The sequence below is a fragment of the Eumetopias jubatus genome, unplaced genomic scaffold (genome assembly GCF_037043125.1).
Source record: "Eumetopias jubatus isolate StellerSeaLion01/CBP00866 unplaced genomic scaffold, mEumJub1_p1.0 scaffold_5, whole genome shotgun sequence".
Classification (NCBI taxonomy): Eukaryota; Metazoa; Chordata; class Mammalia; order Carnivora; family Otariidae; genus Eumetopias; species Eumetopias jubatus.
In genome coordinates this window covers 59767598-59787755 of record NW_028274811.1, presented here as the reverse complement: position 1 = coordinate 59787755, position 20158 = coordinate 59767598, and the positions used below count along the sequence as shown (strand labels likewise).

Here is a 20158-nt window from a genome sequence, read left to right as displayed (position 1 = left end):
TTTTATTGCTCCTCAGCCACATGCAGCCTCTAAAAGGCATGCCTCTTTGGCTCTATTTCTGTGCACTGGAGGATGAGGGGTGGATTACTAATTATCTTGGTAAGAAAATTCTAGAAATATCTTTCCCCTGAAATACTGCTGCCTTCTTTAAAGCTCAAATACTTGCGAAGTAGGAAAGTTGAGATGAATAAACTGAGGCACAGAAATTTCATGTAAAACTTAAGTAAATTACAGAATGGAAATAAGAATCAAATACAAATAGCTGAAGAAATTAGTTTTGAAACAGCTAAACAAAGAACGAGTAGAAAGCATCATGTACTTTTTTTTTTTTCAAGATTTTATTTATTTGACAGAGAGAGACACAGCGAGAGAGGGAACACAAGCAGGGGGGGTGGGAGAGGGAGAAGCAGGCTTCCTGCTGAACAGGGAGCCCGATGTGCGGCTCGATCCCAGGACCCTGGGATCATGACCTGAGCCGAAAGCAGACGCTTAAGGACTGAGCCACCCAGGCGCTGCAGCATCATGAACTCTTAATAAGAATAGCCATGTTTATGTTAATATCATCTTGGGGCTTGAGCTCTCATTGGAGACTAGATGTTATCAGGTAAAAATATCATAGTTCTCAATCTAGGAAACTTAAGAGTTTGGAGAATCCCTATTTTTTTCTTTATTATACTTTTTTTTTTTTTAAGCTACCAAGGTAACACAAGCTCATTGTTCCTTGGCCTTACTGACCGAAAGCTTTTAGGTGGATCCAGTTTGGGGCGGGATGGAGAAAGCCTAGATACTGATGTCTTCTTTCCCCTCCCCATTGGTCTGTATGTTTCTTAGTGATGGTAATGGGTCAGGAAAGAGAGAACAACTCTTTAACTCTGAGAGGATGACTCTGGTCTTTTGATACTTACTGATGATGTCTCATATGATTGACTTTCTAAGAACAAACTTAAAGAAATAGCAAAGTCCCCGTATCTGAAGTGTTCCATGACAGTGTTTTTCAAACTGTTGGGTCATAAAATCAATTTTAAGGGTCTCAGCAGGCATGTTTTATCAGTGAGATAGGATGGAAAGGAATGGAATAGAAAATACCAAAATGGCTCACACATTTTATTTCAGTGGTCATATGGTACGTGTTTTACTGGGTTATTACATAACTTTTGTTTCTTACTAAGGGTCATGTTCAACAACTTGGAAGTCACTTTCCTATAGCACTCTATCTGTCTCTGTCATGTCAACTCACATCTCATCCTCCTTGCTAGCCTACAAACTAACTAAAGTGGGAATGAATATCTGAATTATTTCTCATTGGCCACAGTGATTTCCCTAATACCTTATGTGTGGTATAGGGAACCTGTTTAAGATTTACTTCTTACTTATTTTGCTTCTAAGTAAATTTCTAAAATATACTTTTAAAATTGTCAAGTGCTATTTGTAGTTCTGTTTTGTTTAGCTACTACCAATTTTATATGTAGCCTGGCATTAACATAAGCATTACTTTTAAACCATCTTTTCCTTATTTTTGGGAACTGTGGCCCAAACATAGAAATAACTAAAAATGGGTTCCTTTGAGGCTACTGTGCAGATTTAAATTTCTGTTTTTCGAAGAGCTCTTTCAGCTGCTGCTCAGTTGTGGCTTCTTTCTGCTGCATCAGCTCAGCTGTTCCTTTGGTCACTCCCCAGGCGTCGGGCTTTGACATTGAAGGGTTGTATGGCCTGCCTGAGGCTATCCGAAGATTCTCCCAGTATTCCTTCCTGGCCCTGGGTGAACAAAACACACAACATTAGACTCCTTCCTGAGTATCAGAGTCTATGTGTCATTGGGCTAGAATACCTCTACAGAGCTGTCTTTGGACTCTTGAGAGGATATCCATTAAAACACATTTATTAATGGACTAAAGCTTTTTTTCAGGATCTATCGGTCTAAAATTATTTTGAAATTATTTTTTTAATTTAATTTTTATTTTTAATTATTTATGTATTTATTTTAGAGAGAGAGAGAGAGCATGAGCGGGAGGGGCAGAGGGAGAGGGAGAGAGACTCTCGAGCAGACTCCATGCTGAGCACAGAGCCTGATGTGGGCCTAGATCTCACCACCCTGAGATCACGATCTGAGCTGAAACCAAGAGTTGGATGCTTAACCGACTGTACCACCCAGGCGCCCCTGAAATTATTTTTTTAAAATATCTGCATAGAGATCAAAAGCTAAGAATTCAGGTTAGGGACATTCCCTGTCAACTTTACCCTACCTCCCCATCCTAACTTTCTGGCACTCTACCTCACGAGCCAGCGGAGCTCCTCAAACCCAGTATCACTTCTGCAAGTCTCACCCTGCAGATCCAGCCTCCTCTTCCTTTCTATTTCACTGTCTCCCAGTTCAGGCCTCATCACATCCGATACGATTCTAGCAAAGGCTCCCTCACAGGTTTCCCTGTCTCAAGGCTATTCAAACTTGCAAACCTAACCTTGGACCACTTGAGATCCTCTAGTGCGATAAGGTCATACATAACTCATGAGAACACATAAAAGTCTGCCTCCTAGTCCTGAGGTGTGTCTACTACCAAATTCTGTCTCTGATAGTCCCGCACTTCTGGTTTCTCAGTACACCATTCTCTTTCCACCTCTCAGAGCTTTCATGTAGGCTCTTTCCTTGTCTGGTAGTATAACTCGTCCTTCAAAATTCAGCCCAGGCATCCGCTCTCTTAGAAATTCTTCATTAACACTTCTCTGCCTTTTGCCCCTGGGGGCATCAGCTCAGATCCCACAGCACCTGTGCATGTCTTCATACTTGAACTTACTATACCAGTTTGAACTTACCTGTTTATCTCTCTGCCTACTAGACTGTTAACTCCTTGGGGCCAGGGCTGTGCCTTGTTCTTGCTACCTCAGCATCCGCAACAGTGTCTGATAGAGTTGTGCAGAGTCAGTGTGCTGAACAGAGTGCAACTGCTCCCTCTGCTTGGGTGTTCATCCTTCATTCACCCTCTGCTTTATCTCGTGGCTAGTTAACCCTTCAAAATACAGCCCCCCAAATCCCTTCTTCTAAAATGTCTTTCTGGGTGCCTGGGTGGCTCAGTTGTTAAGCGTCTGCCTTCGGCTCAGGTCATGATCCCAGGGTCCCGGGATCGAGTCCCACATCGGGCTCCCTGCTTGGCGGGGAGTCTGTTTCTCCCTCTGACCCTCTTCCCTCTCGTGCTCTCTATCTCTCATTCTCTCTCTCAAATAAATAAATAAAATCTTTTTTAAAAAAAGATTTTATTTATTTGTTAACAGAGAGAGAGACAGCAAAAGAGGGAACACAAGCAGGGAGAGTGGGAGAGGGAGAAGCAGGCTTCCCGCCAAGCAGGGAGCCCGATGTGGGACTCGATCCCGGGACTCCGGGATCATGACCTGAGCCGAAGGCAGTCGCTTAACCAACTGAGCCACCCAGGCGCCCCAAATAAATGAAATCTTAAAAAAAAAAAAAGTCTCTCTGGGGACGCCTGGGTGGCTCAGTTGGCTGAGTGACTGCCTTCGGCTCAGGTCATGGTCCCGGAGTCCCGGGACCGAGTCCCGCGTGGGGCTCTCTGCTCAGCGGGGAGTCTGCTTCTCCCTCTGACCCTCCCCCCTCTCATGTTCTCTCATTCTCTCTCTCTCAAATAAATAAAATCTTAAAAAAAATATCTTTCTGTTAGGCAGAGATAGCCATTCTCGTTACTTTTTAAATCCGTGCCTCTACCAAAGCAGTTACTACAGTATAATCCATTGACTTTCTTATCCATTTTCCCCAGTAGACTGTGCGATTCTCTGGACAGCTCTTCATTTATTTTCCAAGTGCTCTGCATGTTGCCTGATGTAAAATCTGTTTGTTTATTGTTCATCTTCCCAACTGGAGTGTAAGCTCTGAGGGCAAAGACCTATCTTATTCACCACTGTCTTCCCAGCTCCAAGAATTGTGCTTGGCACGGAACAGGCACTTAGTTAATATTTGTTTTATTTAGCTTCTACTTTAATCTTAACAACCAGTTAATTCAGTGTTGTTGAGGGTCCACCACATGGTACTATCCCAGAGCATGAAATCACATGTCATTGCAACTTGCATTATTTATATGCTAGATCTTAAAGCCTTCTCCAGATTTCACTACATAAGGTTATTCTGTAAATATCTCTGTGAAAGAATTTAAGGGGGATAACTGAGTATCATCACACAGCAAATTAGCTATATTCTTTGTTATAACATCACTTGGACATATTCACAATTGAAATGATTTGGTTTGGCAAATATAGTTGAAAAGTTCTTACCTTGCTCTAATCCATGGTTTGGTGTGCATGTCCAAACCACTTCCCCAGCTGCCATGCTTTTCCGAAGCTGGGGGCAAAAGGCCCCTTTCGGGGGCCAGCTCCTCTGCAATTGCCCTGATGTGGTAGGGCTCAAATCCACAGCACCCGCCAATGTACCTGATGCCCAGATTGTAGGCCTCTCTGGCATATTTTTGAATATCCCATCTGGTTGCAACTCTGGGCTCCAGTCCTATAATAAATGGAGTGAATTCTTTATTTAAAATAATATTCAAGGGGCGCCTGGGTGGCTCAGTCGTTAAGTGTCTGCCTTCGGCGCAGGTCATGATCCCAGGGTCCTGGAATCGAGCCCTGCATCGGGCTCCCTGCTCCACGGGAAGCCTGCTTCTCCCTCTCCCACTCCCCCTGCTTGTGTTCCCTCTCTTGCTGTGTCTCTCTCTGTCAAATAAATAAATAAAATCTAAAAAAAAAAATTAAATATTCAAAATAAACAGCCATAATATGTAATTTTCAATAATGGAATTAAATAAGTTGTCAACATCTAATTCTTAACTTTTAAAAACTATTAGGTAATTTGTGTTTACATTTCCAGTATTAAATGCTGTGGTAACCAACCTTCAAGATGGTTCCCAATGATCCCATCCCCTCTCATATGAGGTTGGTCTGTGAGACCAATAGAATATGTCAGCAGGGATCGTTAGTGACTTCTGAGGCTGGGTTATACAAGCCATTATGGTTTCTGCCTCAGTCTCATTCTTAGAACAGCAGCCATGGTGTAAGAATACTCAAGCATCACAGTGGGAAGGCCCATAAGCAAAGGGACTGAGGCCTCCAGTCAACAGACAGCAAGAAACAAACATCTATGCCCAACAGCCAACGAAGGGAGCTTGGAAGTAGACTCCCTAGCTCTCATCAGGCCTTCAGATGACTACAGACCTGACCAATATCTGGACCGCAACCTTGTAAGGGACCCTGAGCGAAAACTGTCCAGCTAGGCTGCTCCCAAATTCATGACCCACAGCAACTCAGATATAATAACTGTTTATTGTTTAAAAGTCCTAAATTTTGCAAAAATTTGTTCTATGGGAAAAACCCAATGCCTTGCCATTCCTCCGCGGTTCTTCTAGAGGCATTATTTTATAATATTTTATTTCTCTGAGGGTCCCTATAAAATATAGTACATGATCTAAGGACCTTAGAATGGAATAGGAGGCTGGCCAGGCTGTGGCCCCCTCTGGCTTGATTTTCAGGTAGACTCACCCCCACTTCCCAAACGTGATTTCTCCCTTTTCCCAAACTGCAAGTCCACCCTCACTTCATCTGCTTGGTCTCTTCGTTCAGCTTTGTTATGCAGTGACCCAGTGATGGCATCTTCCCTTCCCCCCAAAACTCTACGGTATCTGAGCAACATTCAGGATAGGAGAAAAGTGTCTTGGACATAAATTGGTCTATCCTTTTAATTTTTCTGATGAGAAAATTAAGATCTAGAAGAACTAAGGTTTTATGATTTGGCAACAGAGCTGGAACCAGGGCCACTATCTTTGCTGATCTCACCTGGAAGGGCATCCTTTTTACCACACTACAGGTAAAAGGTTCAGGGGTCTTTTTTGCTTGCTGGTTCTATCTTTTCCCTCTACTGTTGTCCAATATCAAGGAGTTTTTGGCTGTAGGGAGGGAAGCTGGGGGCAAGAGATGAGACATACTGCCATTTCTTTACTACGAGAAAGCTCTATGGCTATAGATTTGGAAACTTGTCAAACATCAAGACATTGAGATGATTTATAAAATGTCTGTCTTACCAAAGGGGAATTCCGGTAGATCGATAAATCCCTGTTTGTTGCAGTCAGGAGTGTGGTAGGCCAATGGCTGACTCATCAGGTGGGCTTTCAGTCGGGCAGCCTCCAAGCCTTCTTTCATGAGCTTCACTGTTTGTAAACTAATTGTAGGATCAAAATGGCAGTTCACGCCAACAATGGAAGCTCCTGCAAGTGGGAAGAACAGTTTAGCTTTAAGGATTCATCAGATAGGTAGGCTCAGTTCTCTTCCCTTAATCGACTGTGCCACCCAGGCACTCCTGAAGTTATTTTTTTAAAATATCTGCATAGAGATCAAAAGCTAAGAATTCAGGTTAGGGACATTCCCTGTCAACTTTACCCTACCTCCCCATCCTAACTTTCTGGCACTCTACCTCACGAGCCAGCGGAGCTCCTCAAACCCAGTATCACTTCTGCAAGTCTCACCCTGCAGATCCAGCCTCCTCTTCCTTTCTATTTCACTGTCTCCCAGTTCAGGCCTCATCACATCCGATATGATTCTAGCAAAGGCTCCCTCACAGGTTTCCCTGTCTCAAGGCTATTCAAACTTGCAAACCTAACCTTGGACCACTTGAGATCCTCTAGTGCGATAAGGTCATACATAACTCATGAGAACACATAAAAGTCTGCCTCCTAGTCCTGAGGTGTGTCTACTACCAAATTCTGTCTCTGATAGTCCCGCACTTCTGGTTTCTCAGTACACCATTCTCTTTCCACCTCTCAGAGCTTTCATGTAGGCTCTTTCCTTGTCTGGTAGTATAACTCGTCCTTCAAAATTCAGCCCAGGCATCCGCTCTCTTAGAAATTCTTCATTAACACTTCTCTGCCTTTTGCCCCTGGGGGCATCAGCTCAGATCCCACAGCACCTGTGCATGTCTTCATACTTGAACTTACTATACCAGTTTGAACTTACCTGTTTATCTCTCTGCCTACTAGACTGTTAACTCCTTGGGGCCAGGGCTGTGCCTTGTTCTTGCTACCTCAGCATCCGCTGGTAGCAAGCAAAAATTAGAAGTCAATTTTTCAGTCTTTCATACTAATTTTTCAGCACTCCCAGCTGCTCGATTACACCCGTGGTTATCATACCACTCATTTGAGGAGCAATGTTTCCTTTTAGCAGGCCAATTTAATAATATCCCTAATCCAGATTCCAGGAGCAGATAAGCCGATGCCACAGGTCATGGCATCCAGCGTTCAGTGGCAGGCATCTCAGCGGTCCTCACTGGGCTGGGTGTACAATTTGCTCCTTTGTTCTTGTTCCAATCCTGCCTCCTGTTAATTCTTCTGCATCAGGTTTTTTCTTGTTGTTGTTGGGTTTTTTTGTTTTGTTTTGTTTTGTTTTTGGTCAGGAGCACCAGTGACCTCAATCTTGCCAAAGCCAGTAGCTGATTCTCTGTTCTTATCTTACTCCATGTTTCAGCAGCATTCAATCTGCTGGACCATCCCTTCCTTCATCAACACTCCCCTTCTCTTGGTGTCTCATGCTCTCTGAGTGTTGCTCCCACCTTGCTGGCTGCTTTCTTTGGATGTTAGGTGCTGAGCCCCCACTCACGACTAAAACTTTCAATCCTGCAGTGTCACAGGATTCCCGTGAGCCATCTTCTCTTCTTCACCTCTACTTCCTTTCCAGTCTCAGGGCTCTCAGTATGAACTATATCAAGAACTCTCCAAACTTCTCTCTCTAACCCGGACCTTTCCTTTGGGTTCCAGACTTGTACATTCAACAGCTCAGTTAATATCTTCACTTGGATTTTGACTACGTTTTTCTTTCTTCTTCTCCTTCCCTTTTGTTTTTTTTATTTTTTGGATGTTCTGCTGCCAGCATTTCTCTTTCCTTGCTTGACTTCATTACACTAACGAATTAATCATAGGTTGGCTACTTACTGGATGTCTATTAGGTATAAGGGTCCTTCTAAGGGGCTATAGAAAAATAAAAATATAGGGCATAGTCCCTGACACCAAGGACTTCATAATTTAGCACAGGGCTTCCCTAGGTTTGCTCCGTGAAAGTAAGGCTCTATGATCAATTAAGTTAGGAAGTAGGTATTTACTTTGTCCCTTTCTTGGAGACTGCCAATATATACAAACCTGTCAAAGGCCTGAGAAATTCTGTGTATTGTTCCAATTTTAGTATATGTGCAGCCCAAGTGAGCATTAAGGTTCTGAGAAATTCTGTTGTAAAGAGACCTGCTTAACTTGGTTTAACACAGCATTTTATTTATTTCTTTTTAAGATTTATTTATTTATTTGAGAGAGAGCACACATGAGCAGGAGGAACAGAGGGAGGAGAGAGAATCTCAGCCTGACGTGGGGCTCCATCTCACGACCCTGAGCCAAAACCAACAGTCGGTTGCTTACGGGACTGTGCCACCCAGGGGCCCCTAACACAGAATTTTCTAAATGTATTTCACTACAGAACGTTCTACTAACATTCTCACAGATTAGAAAATGTCAACTGGGGATATTCCAAATGAGTGGTATAAGTAGAAAATCTGACATTTGCTGAGAGGAAGGCGTGTTCATTTGGGGTAAGGAGGATCATGTAAGGGAATGTGGAGGTAGAATTTGAGCTAGCATTGGAAGATGGACTGGATTTATTAGGCAGATATTTATTGAGAGGACCTATTTTGTGCCAAGTGCTGCGCTAGGCACAGGGCGCTCAAAGTTGAGCCAAATAGACATAGTCTCTGCCCTCTTTGATCTTATAGTCTAGTGAGTCAGCCATTAAAGAGATAAACAAATGAGACAAGCGACAAGTGCTACAAAGAATATAAATAGGGTACAGTGAAGTCAAACACTGTGGCCACCTACCTTGAATGGAATAGTCAGGGAAGAACTTGATGCAGGCCAAGAATCTCTGCTGGTTAACAATGGGGTGATGAAAGCCTCCTCTGATCTTTCTGAAACAAGTTAACTTGCTTCTTCCCTCCCCACATTTTTATATTTCCAGTAAAAAGTTAGGATTATTTACTTTCATTCCTAAATCTAAGTGTTATTGTTAATGACAAATATTAAGTGACTTTCATGAAATATCAGGAGTTGGCTAACAATGAGAAATTAAACATAGCCAATCAAAATCTCGCTGTTCCACAGAATGAGCTGGACTCTTCCACTGACACTGAGCAGCTCTTTGCATTAAAAATGAGGCAGCTTTGAAAATAGTCTGTGAGTTTTCCCTAATTGAAATGAAACACAATGTTAGGAATGGAAATTATTATTTTTTTTAAGATTTTATTTATTTGACAGAGAGAAACACAGCGAGAGAGGGAACACAAGCAGGGGGAGTGGGAGAGGGAGAGGCAGGCTTCCCACTGAGCAAGGAGCCCGATGTGGGGCTTGATCCCAGGACCCTGGGATCATGACCTGAGCCAAAGGCAGATGCTTAACGACTGAGCCACCCAGGCGCCCCAGGAATGGAAATTATTTAAAAAGATAAATTACATGGCCCCTATTTGATACCAAAAAAATTTTTAAATTTATTATACCAGCTACAAAAAGCAAAGCATATCAGGAATTTATGAAAAGGGAAAAAACTTTGGCAAAGAAGGCAACTGACTTAAAAGTTATTGTCTAAAGACCTCAACTTAAGGCTAAAATAAAACACACTGTTTCCTCATACTCCTTTTGATTTACCGAAATTCTTCCCATTTCTAGGTGTTACACCTTCAGCATAGGTCCAGTTGCCCCTTTCAAAAGGCTGGTATATGTGTGTGTATATTTTTCTTTGTTTTTTTCTCTTTAAATATTTTATTTATTTATTCATGAGAGACAGAGAGAGAGAGAGAAGCAGAGGGAGAAGCAGGCTCCCAAGGAGCAGGGAGCCCGATGCAGGACTCAATCCCAGGACCCTGGGATCATGACCTGAGCCAAAGGCAGACGCTCAACCATCTGAGCCACCCAGGCGCCCTGTATGTGTATATTTTTTTCTTTATTTTACTTTTTTCTCTTTAGGAGTCAATAATGATATTATCAACACTCCTAGGAAAGCACATTAATGGTTTTCCTTTTAACAAAAGTAGTATATAATGATTCATAGGTGGACCTACATTTGTATGTAGTTTTTAAAAGACTCACTAACTGCAAACTGGTCAAAATCCATCATTACCTGCTTTAACCAGGCGCACTGCACACTCGCCGGGGCTCACGCCATGCAAATCTCCCTCTGGGCCGATGCACATGGTTGCTGCCACAGGTTTCCCAGATGTTTTCAAGGCTTCCACTGCCCACACAGCCTCTTCAACATGCTCGAAATACTGAAATAAGATCAGGTTAACATACTTTTTTATCTTGTTTCTCCCCAAATGATTAGAAAACTTATTTTAGTGCTTAAAAATTATCACTAGATGAGTGGTCTTCAAACTTTGAGTTGTGACCTATTAGCATTTTTTTAAAATGGAATAGAAGGGTGATTACTGTGAATTGCAGTCAAAAGGTTTGAAGAACACTTCAGTAGATTAACTGAATCAAATTCAGTAGAAGCCCTAAATTGGAAAAAAGATTTTAAAACTAGATATTTACTAGCCATGATTGGCAACTAATTTCACATCCTCCTCATGAAAGCACAAGGTAGAGAAAATGTACTAAGTGCGTATGTCTCATCTTTGGTCATATCTTTGTTTACCTCGGCAATCAAGAAGTCCACGTTCTTCTTCATAAAGACCTCTAACTGTTGCTGAAATACTTTTTTAACTTCAGTTTCTCTCTTGCAACTAAGGTATGAAGGTGTTTGACTCACGCCTCCTGCCACCAAAGCGTCTCCCTCATCAGCCACTTGCCGGGCAATGTCACAAGCAGCTTCATTGACTTTCTGCCCCTAAAATGGGTGAAATGGGATATATCTACATTTTCACACAGAATTGAAACCAAATTATTATTCAAATGTCCACATCTCAGTTGGATGTTACCATAGAGAGATTATTCTAGAAGATGACAGTGATAGAATAGTTCAATTTACCAAGCTGAGCAATTGCAGTAACACCACCACCAATAATAGTAATGAAAACACTAAATGATGATGGTATCTAGGATATTACATACCAAAGCTCTGTGAGAGGATAAAAATCTTTACATAAAAGGATCTGGTATCTTCCAGTGCCTAAGCTGCACTTAGAAGAATACCTAGCAAATAGTGGTGGTGATGATGATGATTTGCTCTTAAGATCAACAAGAATAAAATGTAATTAAAATGACTACAGAATTCATGAATTTTTGTCATTATGTATTTTCTTAATGGATAAATGTATCGCACGGTATTTTCTAATTACTTAGACATTAAAAACTGACACTTGTCTTCGATAAACCCCAGTGCTGTAGTTCACACAGACTTATGGAATTTTAGACTCCCTTGTTTTGGGGTGCCTGGGTGGCCCAGCCAGTTAAGCATCTGACTCCTGATCTCAGCTCAGGTCTCGATCTCATGGTTGTGAATTCAAGCCCTGCATTGGGTTCCATGCTAGGCGTGGAGCCCATTTAAAAACAAAAACAAACAACAAACTTCTTTTTCATCATAGGGATTGAGAAATTGTCACTTTGATGGCGTAGGTAAATGGTTTGCCCAACATGACACAGTTGATAGCTGAGTCAGGAAGTTTCCGGGGTCACTGTGCCCTTCCTTGTGCCTTTGACCTTTCTCCTACATTGTCTCACATTAAAAAACTGTAAGGATGTAAGAATTTGTAAGGATACCCACTCAGCAACTTAGGAGACTGGGAGAATCATTAATCATTAACTATATCTTCTTCGATATGCTTCATTAAATGCCTTTCTGTCAATTTGGGGGACTCCAGCTAAAACCTCAAAGAGTTATTCACACAGTAAAGTATGGTGTTTAACGTAACATAATAAAATAAAATAAAATAAAATAAAAGAGTTATTCACACATATTTCTATATTATCTAAAAACTACATTCTGAGTGACTGGGAAAATGTTCTTTTTATAAAATGCTAGTGAGATTTAGCAGGTGTTCGTTTTTGTCAGGAGAATTAACTGCACAACATAAGAAATCAGCAATCCTGTATCACACATATCTCATTTCTGTAGTATCTAAAAACTCAACATTTTTCTCTATGAGAACTTTGGTGATGACATGTGTGTCTACTATGCCCTTCTAAAAATGCCAGATATGGCTTTACTCACAGATATTTTCTCTGCAACATAGTTTCCCCTGTTCTCCAGCTTGTCTTCACTTGCATAAAAGGTGAAGGTTTGCATGACGTTGGATCCAGCTCTGAGGAACTCTCGATGAAGCTGGCGAACTGGGAGATTGAATGAGGAAAGGTATTAATTACTATCAGTTTATAACCCATGATGCTTTCAAAAGGCTACCAGATAAACAGATATGAAAGTATCTGCTTATCAAAATATCATTCTTTGCTTGGCACTTGCACATCCTGAGAGCGAATGAGAGGTAGATCTGGGGGCTCTTGCTACGAAGAAGAGATTATTTCTACCATGGATGTGGGGTGAAGGGAAGAGGGAGGGAGGTCCACAGGGGAGGAATCATTTAATGTTTTTGCTGGGCAAAGGTGGGGAAAAGCATTCCCTACTGAGGGAAGGGTTTGAACAAAAAGAAGGAGGCAGCAATAGGCTTGGCATTTGGGGGTGCCGCAGGTGGGGTTGAGGATGTATCAGAGAAGTAGTAGGAGATGCAGTTGGAGAGGAGGCTGGGCTGCAGAGTACAAGTGGCCCTAGCACATCATCTCAAGGAGTCTAGGCTTCAGACCACAGGTATGGGGAAACACCAGCACTCCGTAAACAATTGAATGATGTGATTAGCTCTGTGTATTTGAAAGATAATTCTGGTAGTAGAGTGGAATAAGAACTAGAACAAGGCTCCTAAGCAGAGGTCCATGGATAAGTGTCAAATGGCAAAGTTTTCACAGGCTAAAGAAAATACGATGGGGCATTTCCCCCCCCACATAACCAATTATATTCAATTTAAGGGATTATCCTTTGCTCTAAAATAGTGGTCCTAAACTCTGGTTGCGCATTAGGCAACCTGTAAGCTTTTTAAAAATAATGGATGTTGGGGTAAAATCCACAGATATTCTAATTTAGTTGGAAGCTGATTTTTATCTTCCATTTTGCTGAGAACCACGATTCCGAGGGACTGGGAAAATGCTCTTTTTATGAAATTCTAGGGAGACTTAGGTGTTCGTTTTTTTCAGGAGAATTAACTGCACAAAGTAAGAAATCAGCAATCCTGTATCAGCCCCTGAAATCTATTTTGAAATTTTAGTGGCCTTTCAAAGCCAAAGATTTGGGAGTAACTACATTAGAGGCTCGGAAATTTTTGGGACACTGGAATTCCTAGCCCTTTAGCCTGGTACCTTTGCATCCTGGGGGCCTAGTACAGTGCAGAGAACATAGGAAGCTCAGTGTGGTTTTTAAATGATTAAATCAGTGAGGCCAAGAATCGTCTGAATTTCAGAAAATGGTTTTTTTTTTTTAAGATTTTATTTATTTATTTGACAGCGAGAGAGGGAACACAAGCAAGGGGGAGTGGGAGAGGGAGAAGCAGACCTCCTGCCGAGCAGGGAACCCGATGCGGGGCTCGATCCTAGGACCCTGGGATCATGACCTGAGCCAAAAGCAGACGCTTAATGACTGAGCCACCCAGGCGCCCCAGAAAATGGGTTTCTAAGCATGGAATCTCTAGTTCTGAGAGGGAACTTAAAAGCATGCCTAATGAGGAAGCTTCAAACTTGTTTTAATTAGCAACAGAACCTATTAAAGACATTTTATTTGGAGCCTCTGTTCATCGATCAAACACAGAGCTTTGGTGGTTGGAGCAGTGTGAAGGGCCTATTGATGAGGTCCCCATACACTAGGAGGAAATGGTTTCTGAACAGGAAGTCCACCCAGCTGGTCCTTGGGTGGATTTCCAGAGACTGTTAAAAAACCGTGGAATGGTGTGCAAATTGTGCATATGTACGTTTTACATGGCATTTTACACCCTTTTATCAGATTTTCCCAGAGGGTAGTGGCCCAACTCCTTGATCTTAATCAATTTGATTATTCTACCATGCTTCTTAAAGCTGCAGTGCTTCTCAAGTGTGACCCAACTTAGACTCACCTGGGCGCAATGAATATGAATTCAGATTCCCCCAAACCTCCCCTCCCAGATCCAGCAACCTTAATTCTTTGCTGAATTCTATGCTGATTCCACTGGGTGCAAGAACCACAACTTCTGACATAGACTTTAGTAGGAGAATTAGTGCACTCAAATAAGCCCCAAATACTCAAGAAACAGATGGCCAGGAGATAAATGTGCTGTTTCTGTATTAAGAAAGTCAAAATCAATATCAGAGCAGTTTCTCTTGAGCTCCTCCAATGTGTAACTTTAAAAAAATGTGACTTGTAAGATTGAAGCTTGTGTTTAAATAACAGTCTTATTTTATTTACATGGCAGAGTTTCCACCAAGGTAGCTTATTGTTAATACCAGTTTCACCCAAGAAATATTTCGCTGAGTTTAACCCAGCAAGCAGACCTTAAGAAACAAATTGCAGATACATTTTAAATCCTCATTCTTGGATCTTAATTATTCTATTGCATTCCTTAAAGCCCTTTAATGCAATGCTTCTCAGAGTGTGGTTCACCTTGCTATCACCCGGGGACAGTTATAAATATGTGGGTTCCTCGACCCACTCACAGACCTAATGAATCCAAATCTCTAAGAGAAGGCTGGGAATCTATAATTTTTAACAAACTGCTCGTGCAATGAAAATTTGAAGACTAGTGCTCTTTTAGCTTCCAAGCCTACTGAATTCTCTCTTTTCCCCTTCCTTCCTTCCTCCCTCCCTCCCTTCCTTTCTCTCTTTCTCTCTTTCTTTCCTTCTTTTGGGCAGAACACAGTATTATTTCTACTTTTTTTTTTATTATGTTATGTTAGTCACCATACATTACATCATTAGTTTTTGATGTAGTGTTCCATGATTCATTGTTTGCGTATGACACCCAGTGCTCCAAGCAGAACGTGCCCTCCTTAATACCCATCACCAGGCTAACCCATCCTCCCACCCCCCTCCCGTTATTTCTACTTTTATTTGGAAATATAAAAGTTGTGTATATTTGCCAGGCTATATACATGGCTATATATGACTATAGTTCTTTTACTTTGAATATGATTTAGGGGTAGTATGATTTGAACACAAAATTTCTGTACTTCTCTAGCAGAAATGGATGAGTACAACCAAGATACCACCAAGAGAAGAAACAATGAATTTAATAATAGTTAATAATTGTAGTGTACATGCATCAGGCAGTATTTTAACGATTCTACATATAACTTATTTAAATCTCATAACAATCCTACGAGGTAGATGTCAATATTATCTCAGTTTTATAGAAGAGGAAACTGAGTCCCAGAGAAGCTGAGTAATTTCCCCAGAGCCACACAGCCTAGTGGCTGTCAAAATTTGATTCAATTAGTCTGGATTCAGAATCTGTTTGCTTAATCTTAAACCTGTACTGTCAATTTATGTGCTTTGTTAGTTTCTGGCCTTTATCACTGAGTTCACTGAAATATGCTCTTTAATAAACATTAAAGACAACTGTTCAACTTGTATAATATTCCCAAGAACTTCCTCCAGTTTCCTCTGAAAGAGTCAGCTGCTTTCACAGTGTTGGCCACCGATGGCTGTGGGCTGAGACCTTCTCTAGGAAGTGCCCTGGGCCAAAGGGAGCTTCCTTGCAAAGGGCTAAGCCCTCTCCTGGGAAAGGGGAGAGTTGATAGTTTGCATGCAATGCTTGGTCTCTTGGTAGGAAGAGAGCAAAGATCCAGCTCCCTTGCCTCGATGTGGGACTACTCTGAAGGGCCTGTCCCCCTCCAGAGCTTCCTGAGGGACTGGCCAAGTCGTCTCTAACAACTGCATCACAGTGTAACGCCTCCCCCTGCCCAATCCTGCTTCCCCTACTCCCTTCGAGGTGCTATTTCATAAGTGCACTCCCCGTTAAAACTCCTGAGCACAAATCTCCACTTCTGGCTGGCTGGTCATGAGCAACTACCTCATGATGGGTGATAGAGCTCCCCGCATGCTCTAGGAGTACAACTGTTTGAAAACTTTCATCCGTGGTGACCTGGAATGAGATGCCCTTAGGCAGGAATGTACTAGCTGGTGCAGTATCTCAGCTGTTTCAGAGGTTCAGAGGCAACAGTAATTATAAGGACTTTAGAATCAGATGGCTATTATTGGGTACAACCAACGTACTAGAGAAAGACAATGAAAGGTTAAGGGTGATTCATCACCAATTTAAGGCAAAGTATGGAAGTCTGATGGTCTCCCGGGTGGCATATAAAGAAACTCACCTCTTGTAGCTAGTGAGCAGAAAAAGCTGAGGATCTGGCCCCGGACTAAATTATACAGGGAGCAGAGAGTCAGAGAGGTTGAATTCTCAACCAGGCAAGCCTTTTATTGCCAAAGCCAGGGCCTGATTAGGAAGAATTGGGTCCCTGAGATTGGGATGAAGGCATATGGGTGGAGTCACTCATGAACCTCAAAAACCTGGATCCCCCTTGAACTCTCTGGGCCTGCAGAAGTGGCCCATTTCTCCCTTTTAAAGATTAATGCTTCCTACTTGGTTTAGGCTGATACAGAAGCCTTGTAAGACGGCATTATCTCCCTCATGTGCCATCCCAACAACCCCTCTTGGCACTTCAGTATAAAAGATTTGTGGTCAAAAAAGTAAAGTGAGAATATGGTGTGTGGATACAGGTGCAAGGTAGGTAGACAGTTGAATTTAAATAGGATGGATGAGTATAGAGTGGATTTAACTAGTTGGCAAATGGACAACAGAGGAGGTCCTATCTACAAGACAGTGATTCATACTGTAGGTAAGGATGTACGATGACCATATGGGGAGAGAATGGATAAGAAATGCTAACACGGAAGGGATGAAGGACTGAAAATCTTGATGAGGTTGAGGAGTGGGAGAATTAGAGTGAGCAGAAAAGATAGAAGGTGGTGGTCAGAGAGTGGGGTCCTTGTAATCAAGATTTCAGAAGTAGACAGTGGTGATGGCAAGGTCTAGGAGTGGGTTGCTGAGGTGGAGGATGGAGGAAAAGTTCAGTTGGAGATGAGGAGGAGATCAAGGCACTGACTGGAAGAGTCCTGGATAGACCATCTGCACGGACATCAAGGTCCTCTAGAGAGGTGAGGGAGGGAAGGGCAGAGAGGAAGGCAGCGAGCCAGCTTCTAGACTCACCTACAGTGAAGGGCAGGAACCAAGAGGTAAATATGGGTGACAGCAACAGGGAGGGCCACTGTGATCATCCAACATGTGAATCTGTCCTTACATACCTAGCACAGTGCCCAGCAGGCAATAATAGATGTTGGGAAGTGTACCGTAAATGTATCTGTTTGATGGTATGCTCCTAGACCATCATTGCAGTGCTCTTTTATGAGAACTTAGAATAGAGCTATGCACCAACCTGCTTCTGGATGTTCCACAGCAGCTTCTGGAGTCCAGGGGCCTGCCTTCACGTAGCCCCTCTTCTCGAGTGCAAAGACAAACCCTCCATCTCCAATCACAACTTCTCCAGAGTTTAACCGTTCTAGAATGCCCTAAAATTATAGATGAGGGGGAAGGAAAGGAGTTACTTGAGTTTTTAAGACAATTTTCTATTTTTAGTACTTTTGCTATCATATTCTTGAGAAGTAGGATTTCTTCAGAATTCTCAGAAAGTACATGTATTTATAAATTCATGACTATAAGGCAAACAATCAGAATTTCAATTTTCATTTCACATAATGAACATGTGTGTATACATGTGCTGGGGGTGGGGGTCTTTCCGAACATATTAAAGAATTTAAAAATTTACTTTATTTTTTATTTAAATTTTTTAAAAAAGGTTTTTTAATTTATCTATTTAGAGAAAGCATGAGCAGGGAGGGGCAGAAGGAAAAGGAAAGAGAGAATCCCAAGCAGGCTCCACACCCAGCGCAGAGCCCAATATAGGGCCTGATCTCACAACTCTGAGGTCATGACCTGAGTGGAAATCAAGAGTGGGAAGCTTAACCAACTGAGCCACCCAGGTGCCCCAGAACACATTAAAGTATTTTAAAGAATATGGTGGGCGGGCACCTGGGTGGCTCAGGTCATGATCCTGGAGTCCCAGCATCGAGTCCCACATTGGGCTCCCTGCTCAGCAGGGAGTCTGCTTCTCCCTCTGACCCTCTTCCGTCTCGTGCTCTCTATCTCTCATTCTCTCTCTCTCAAATAAATAAATAAAATCTTTAAAAAAAATAAAAAAAATAAAGAATATGGTGGGAGAATGTTATCTTTGAAGAAATATCTACAGAAGGAGTAAAAGAAAAGGTTTTATCAAAAACTAATGATGTAATATATGGTGATTAACATAACAATAAAAAATTAAAAAAAAAAGAAAAGGTTTTATTGTTTAGCTTCAAATGCATACTTAAGCACACATTCTAAAATGGTGAAAGCTAGTCTTCTTATTCTATGGATAAGCAGTCCTTACAGTTGTCCTTGACTCCGGTTGTCTCCCTGGGGGCCTCTGTCAGCCAGGCAGGGGCACGGCACTTTGACACCCCGGGGTCAAGTATATTCCCTCCTCCGTCCATGCCTCTTTTCCCACCAGCCCAACCATAGTCTGGCGGTCAGTCTGTCTGTCTGCTCCATCCGTCTATCCATCCATCCTTCCATCCATCCATCCACCCCCCAATCTAGTCTGGACTGAAACACTCATTCCAACTAGGGAAGAGATACGAGTGTCATTAATCAGGTGCTGGAGCTGCTGGTTTTTGGTTTTTAAATCTTATTAACAGCCCTTACTTCAATATCTTACAGCCCCTGGGCCCGTTCACTGCCCCCCCCCCCCCCCCCGGATTGAATGGTACATTTTGTTGTGATCGCAGAAACCAAACTGTGGGCGAAAACGTACCAAGGCCCAACCAACGGGTTAGCCTTGTTGCCGCGGCGGGACTGGGAAGCTTGCACGCCAGAACCGGGCAGGGAGGCGGCCCCGGGATTCCGGATTCCGCTGCACCCGTCGGGGCGGGGGCGGGAAACGGTCGGAGCCCGGGCCGCGCGCCTCCCTGGCCGGCCCACGGAGGGCGCAAAGGGGCGCGCATGGCAGCGCAGGCACAGACGCGGGGTGGTTGGGGCGCGCCCAAAGGCGCCCCTCGTCCCACCGCTGTGGGGGAGAAAAGTCGTGCGTTTGGGTCTAGGAGCCGCACTTCTCGGGGAGTGCTCTCGTGTTGGGGTGCGGGACTCAGATGTTGGGCGTCTTGGAGTTCTGGGGGTGTCCTCGAGTCCGGGGTCACGTAGATCTAGGGCGCGCTCGGGCTATGGGCAGGGGTGTTGGCGGGAGCTCAGAGGCACCTTGGAGTCCTGCCGAGAAGTTATGAGAGCACCTTCTGGTCACAACCAGGCTCCGAGGACCCCTCTGCACTTCCTGAGGCTGGGGTGTGGGACCGGTGGGCCGAGACTCAGAGCCCCCGCTGAGATGGAGAATGCCCTCGGGTCCCCCCGCAGACTCACCCTCTTGGCCTTTTTGCCCCCAACGGGTGCCATCTTCGAGGTGTCCAGACGGATACTAGGTACGGATGCGGACCGACGAGGTGAGCGTTACCCCGAGCGAAGCCTGGAGCTGCCTCACCGCCGCGGCCAGGCTCTTTATACCGTGTGCTGAGCGCGGGGTGGGTTTCCCCAGCCTTGGCGCGTCCAATGCGCGCTTTGCGCGGGAACACGCCTCCCCAGCGTTTTTTATTGAGGCCTGGCGGCTAGTTGGGAACTTTGCCCTGCGGAGATGATCGGGACTGTTCTCTCCAATCGGTGAACACACAAGACAAGTAAAATAAGAAAAAAATAATAATGAGGTTGCCACTCGCTCAGGTTTCTACCTTACCTACGCACGGAATCTCCCCCCCACCCCCCACCGCATAAAGGGGTCCCGACCCTGATTTACCTCTCTCTTGTCTGGAATCATGCACCATTACCCACTTAAGACACCAGAGGAGGCCCCTAAGAATTCCATTCATGCACAAATATTTGTTAAAGGCCAGGATACAAGGTTATTGAATGAGGAGGCGATGCCCTGAAAGAACTTCA

At 43.3% G+C, this 20158-nt stretch overlaps 1 protein-coding gene across 1 annotated transcript; it reads right to left on the bottom strand.

Moving 5' to 3' along the window:
• Positions 1 to 1568: 1568 nt before the first annotated feature.
• LOC114217614 (betaine--homocysteine S-methyltransferase 1) lies at positions 1569 to 19621 on the bottom strand. The gene is made up of 8 exons (XM_028114526.2): positions 19589 to 19621; positions 17517 to 17649; positions 12223 to 12341; positions 10708 to 10899; positions 10192 to 10339; positions 6072 to 6254; positions 4276 to 4504; positions 1569 to 1755 (listed from the first exon to the last, which is right to left on the bottom strand). The coding sequence occupies exons 1-8, from the start codon at positions 19619 to 19621 to the stop codon at positions 1569 to 1571; spliced, it is 1224 nt and encodes a 407-aa protein (XP_027970327.1).
• Between the last annotated feature and the right edge of the window lie 537 nt (positions 19622 to 20158).

Bases quoted from the DNA above. Each gene is read 5' to 3' on its own strand.
- LOC114217614 (XM_028114526.2), bottom strand. From the start codon at position 19,621: ATGGCACCCGTTGGGGGCAAAAAGGCCAAGAGG. The intron at 6,255-10,191 runs GTAATGATGGAT...TCCCACTTGCAG, and splicing joins AGTGCGCCTGGTTAAAGCAG to GAGCTTCCATTGTTGGCGTG. The intron at 1,756-4,275 runs GTAAGAACTTTT...TTGTTCACCCAG, and splicing joins AAACCATGGATTAGAGCAAG to GGCCAGGAAGGAATACTGGG.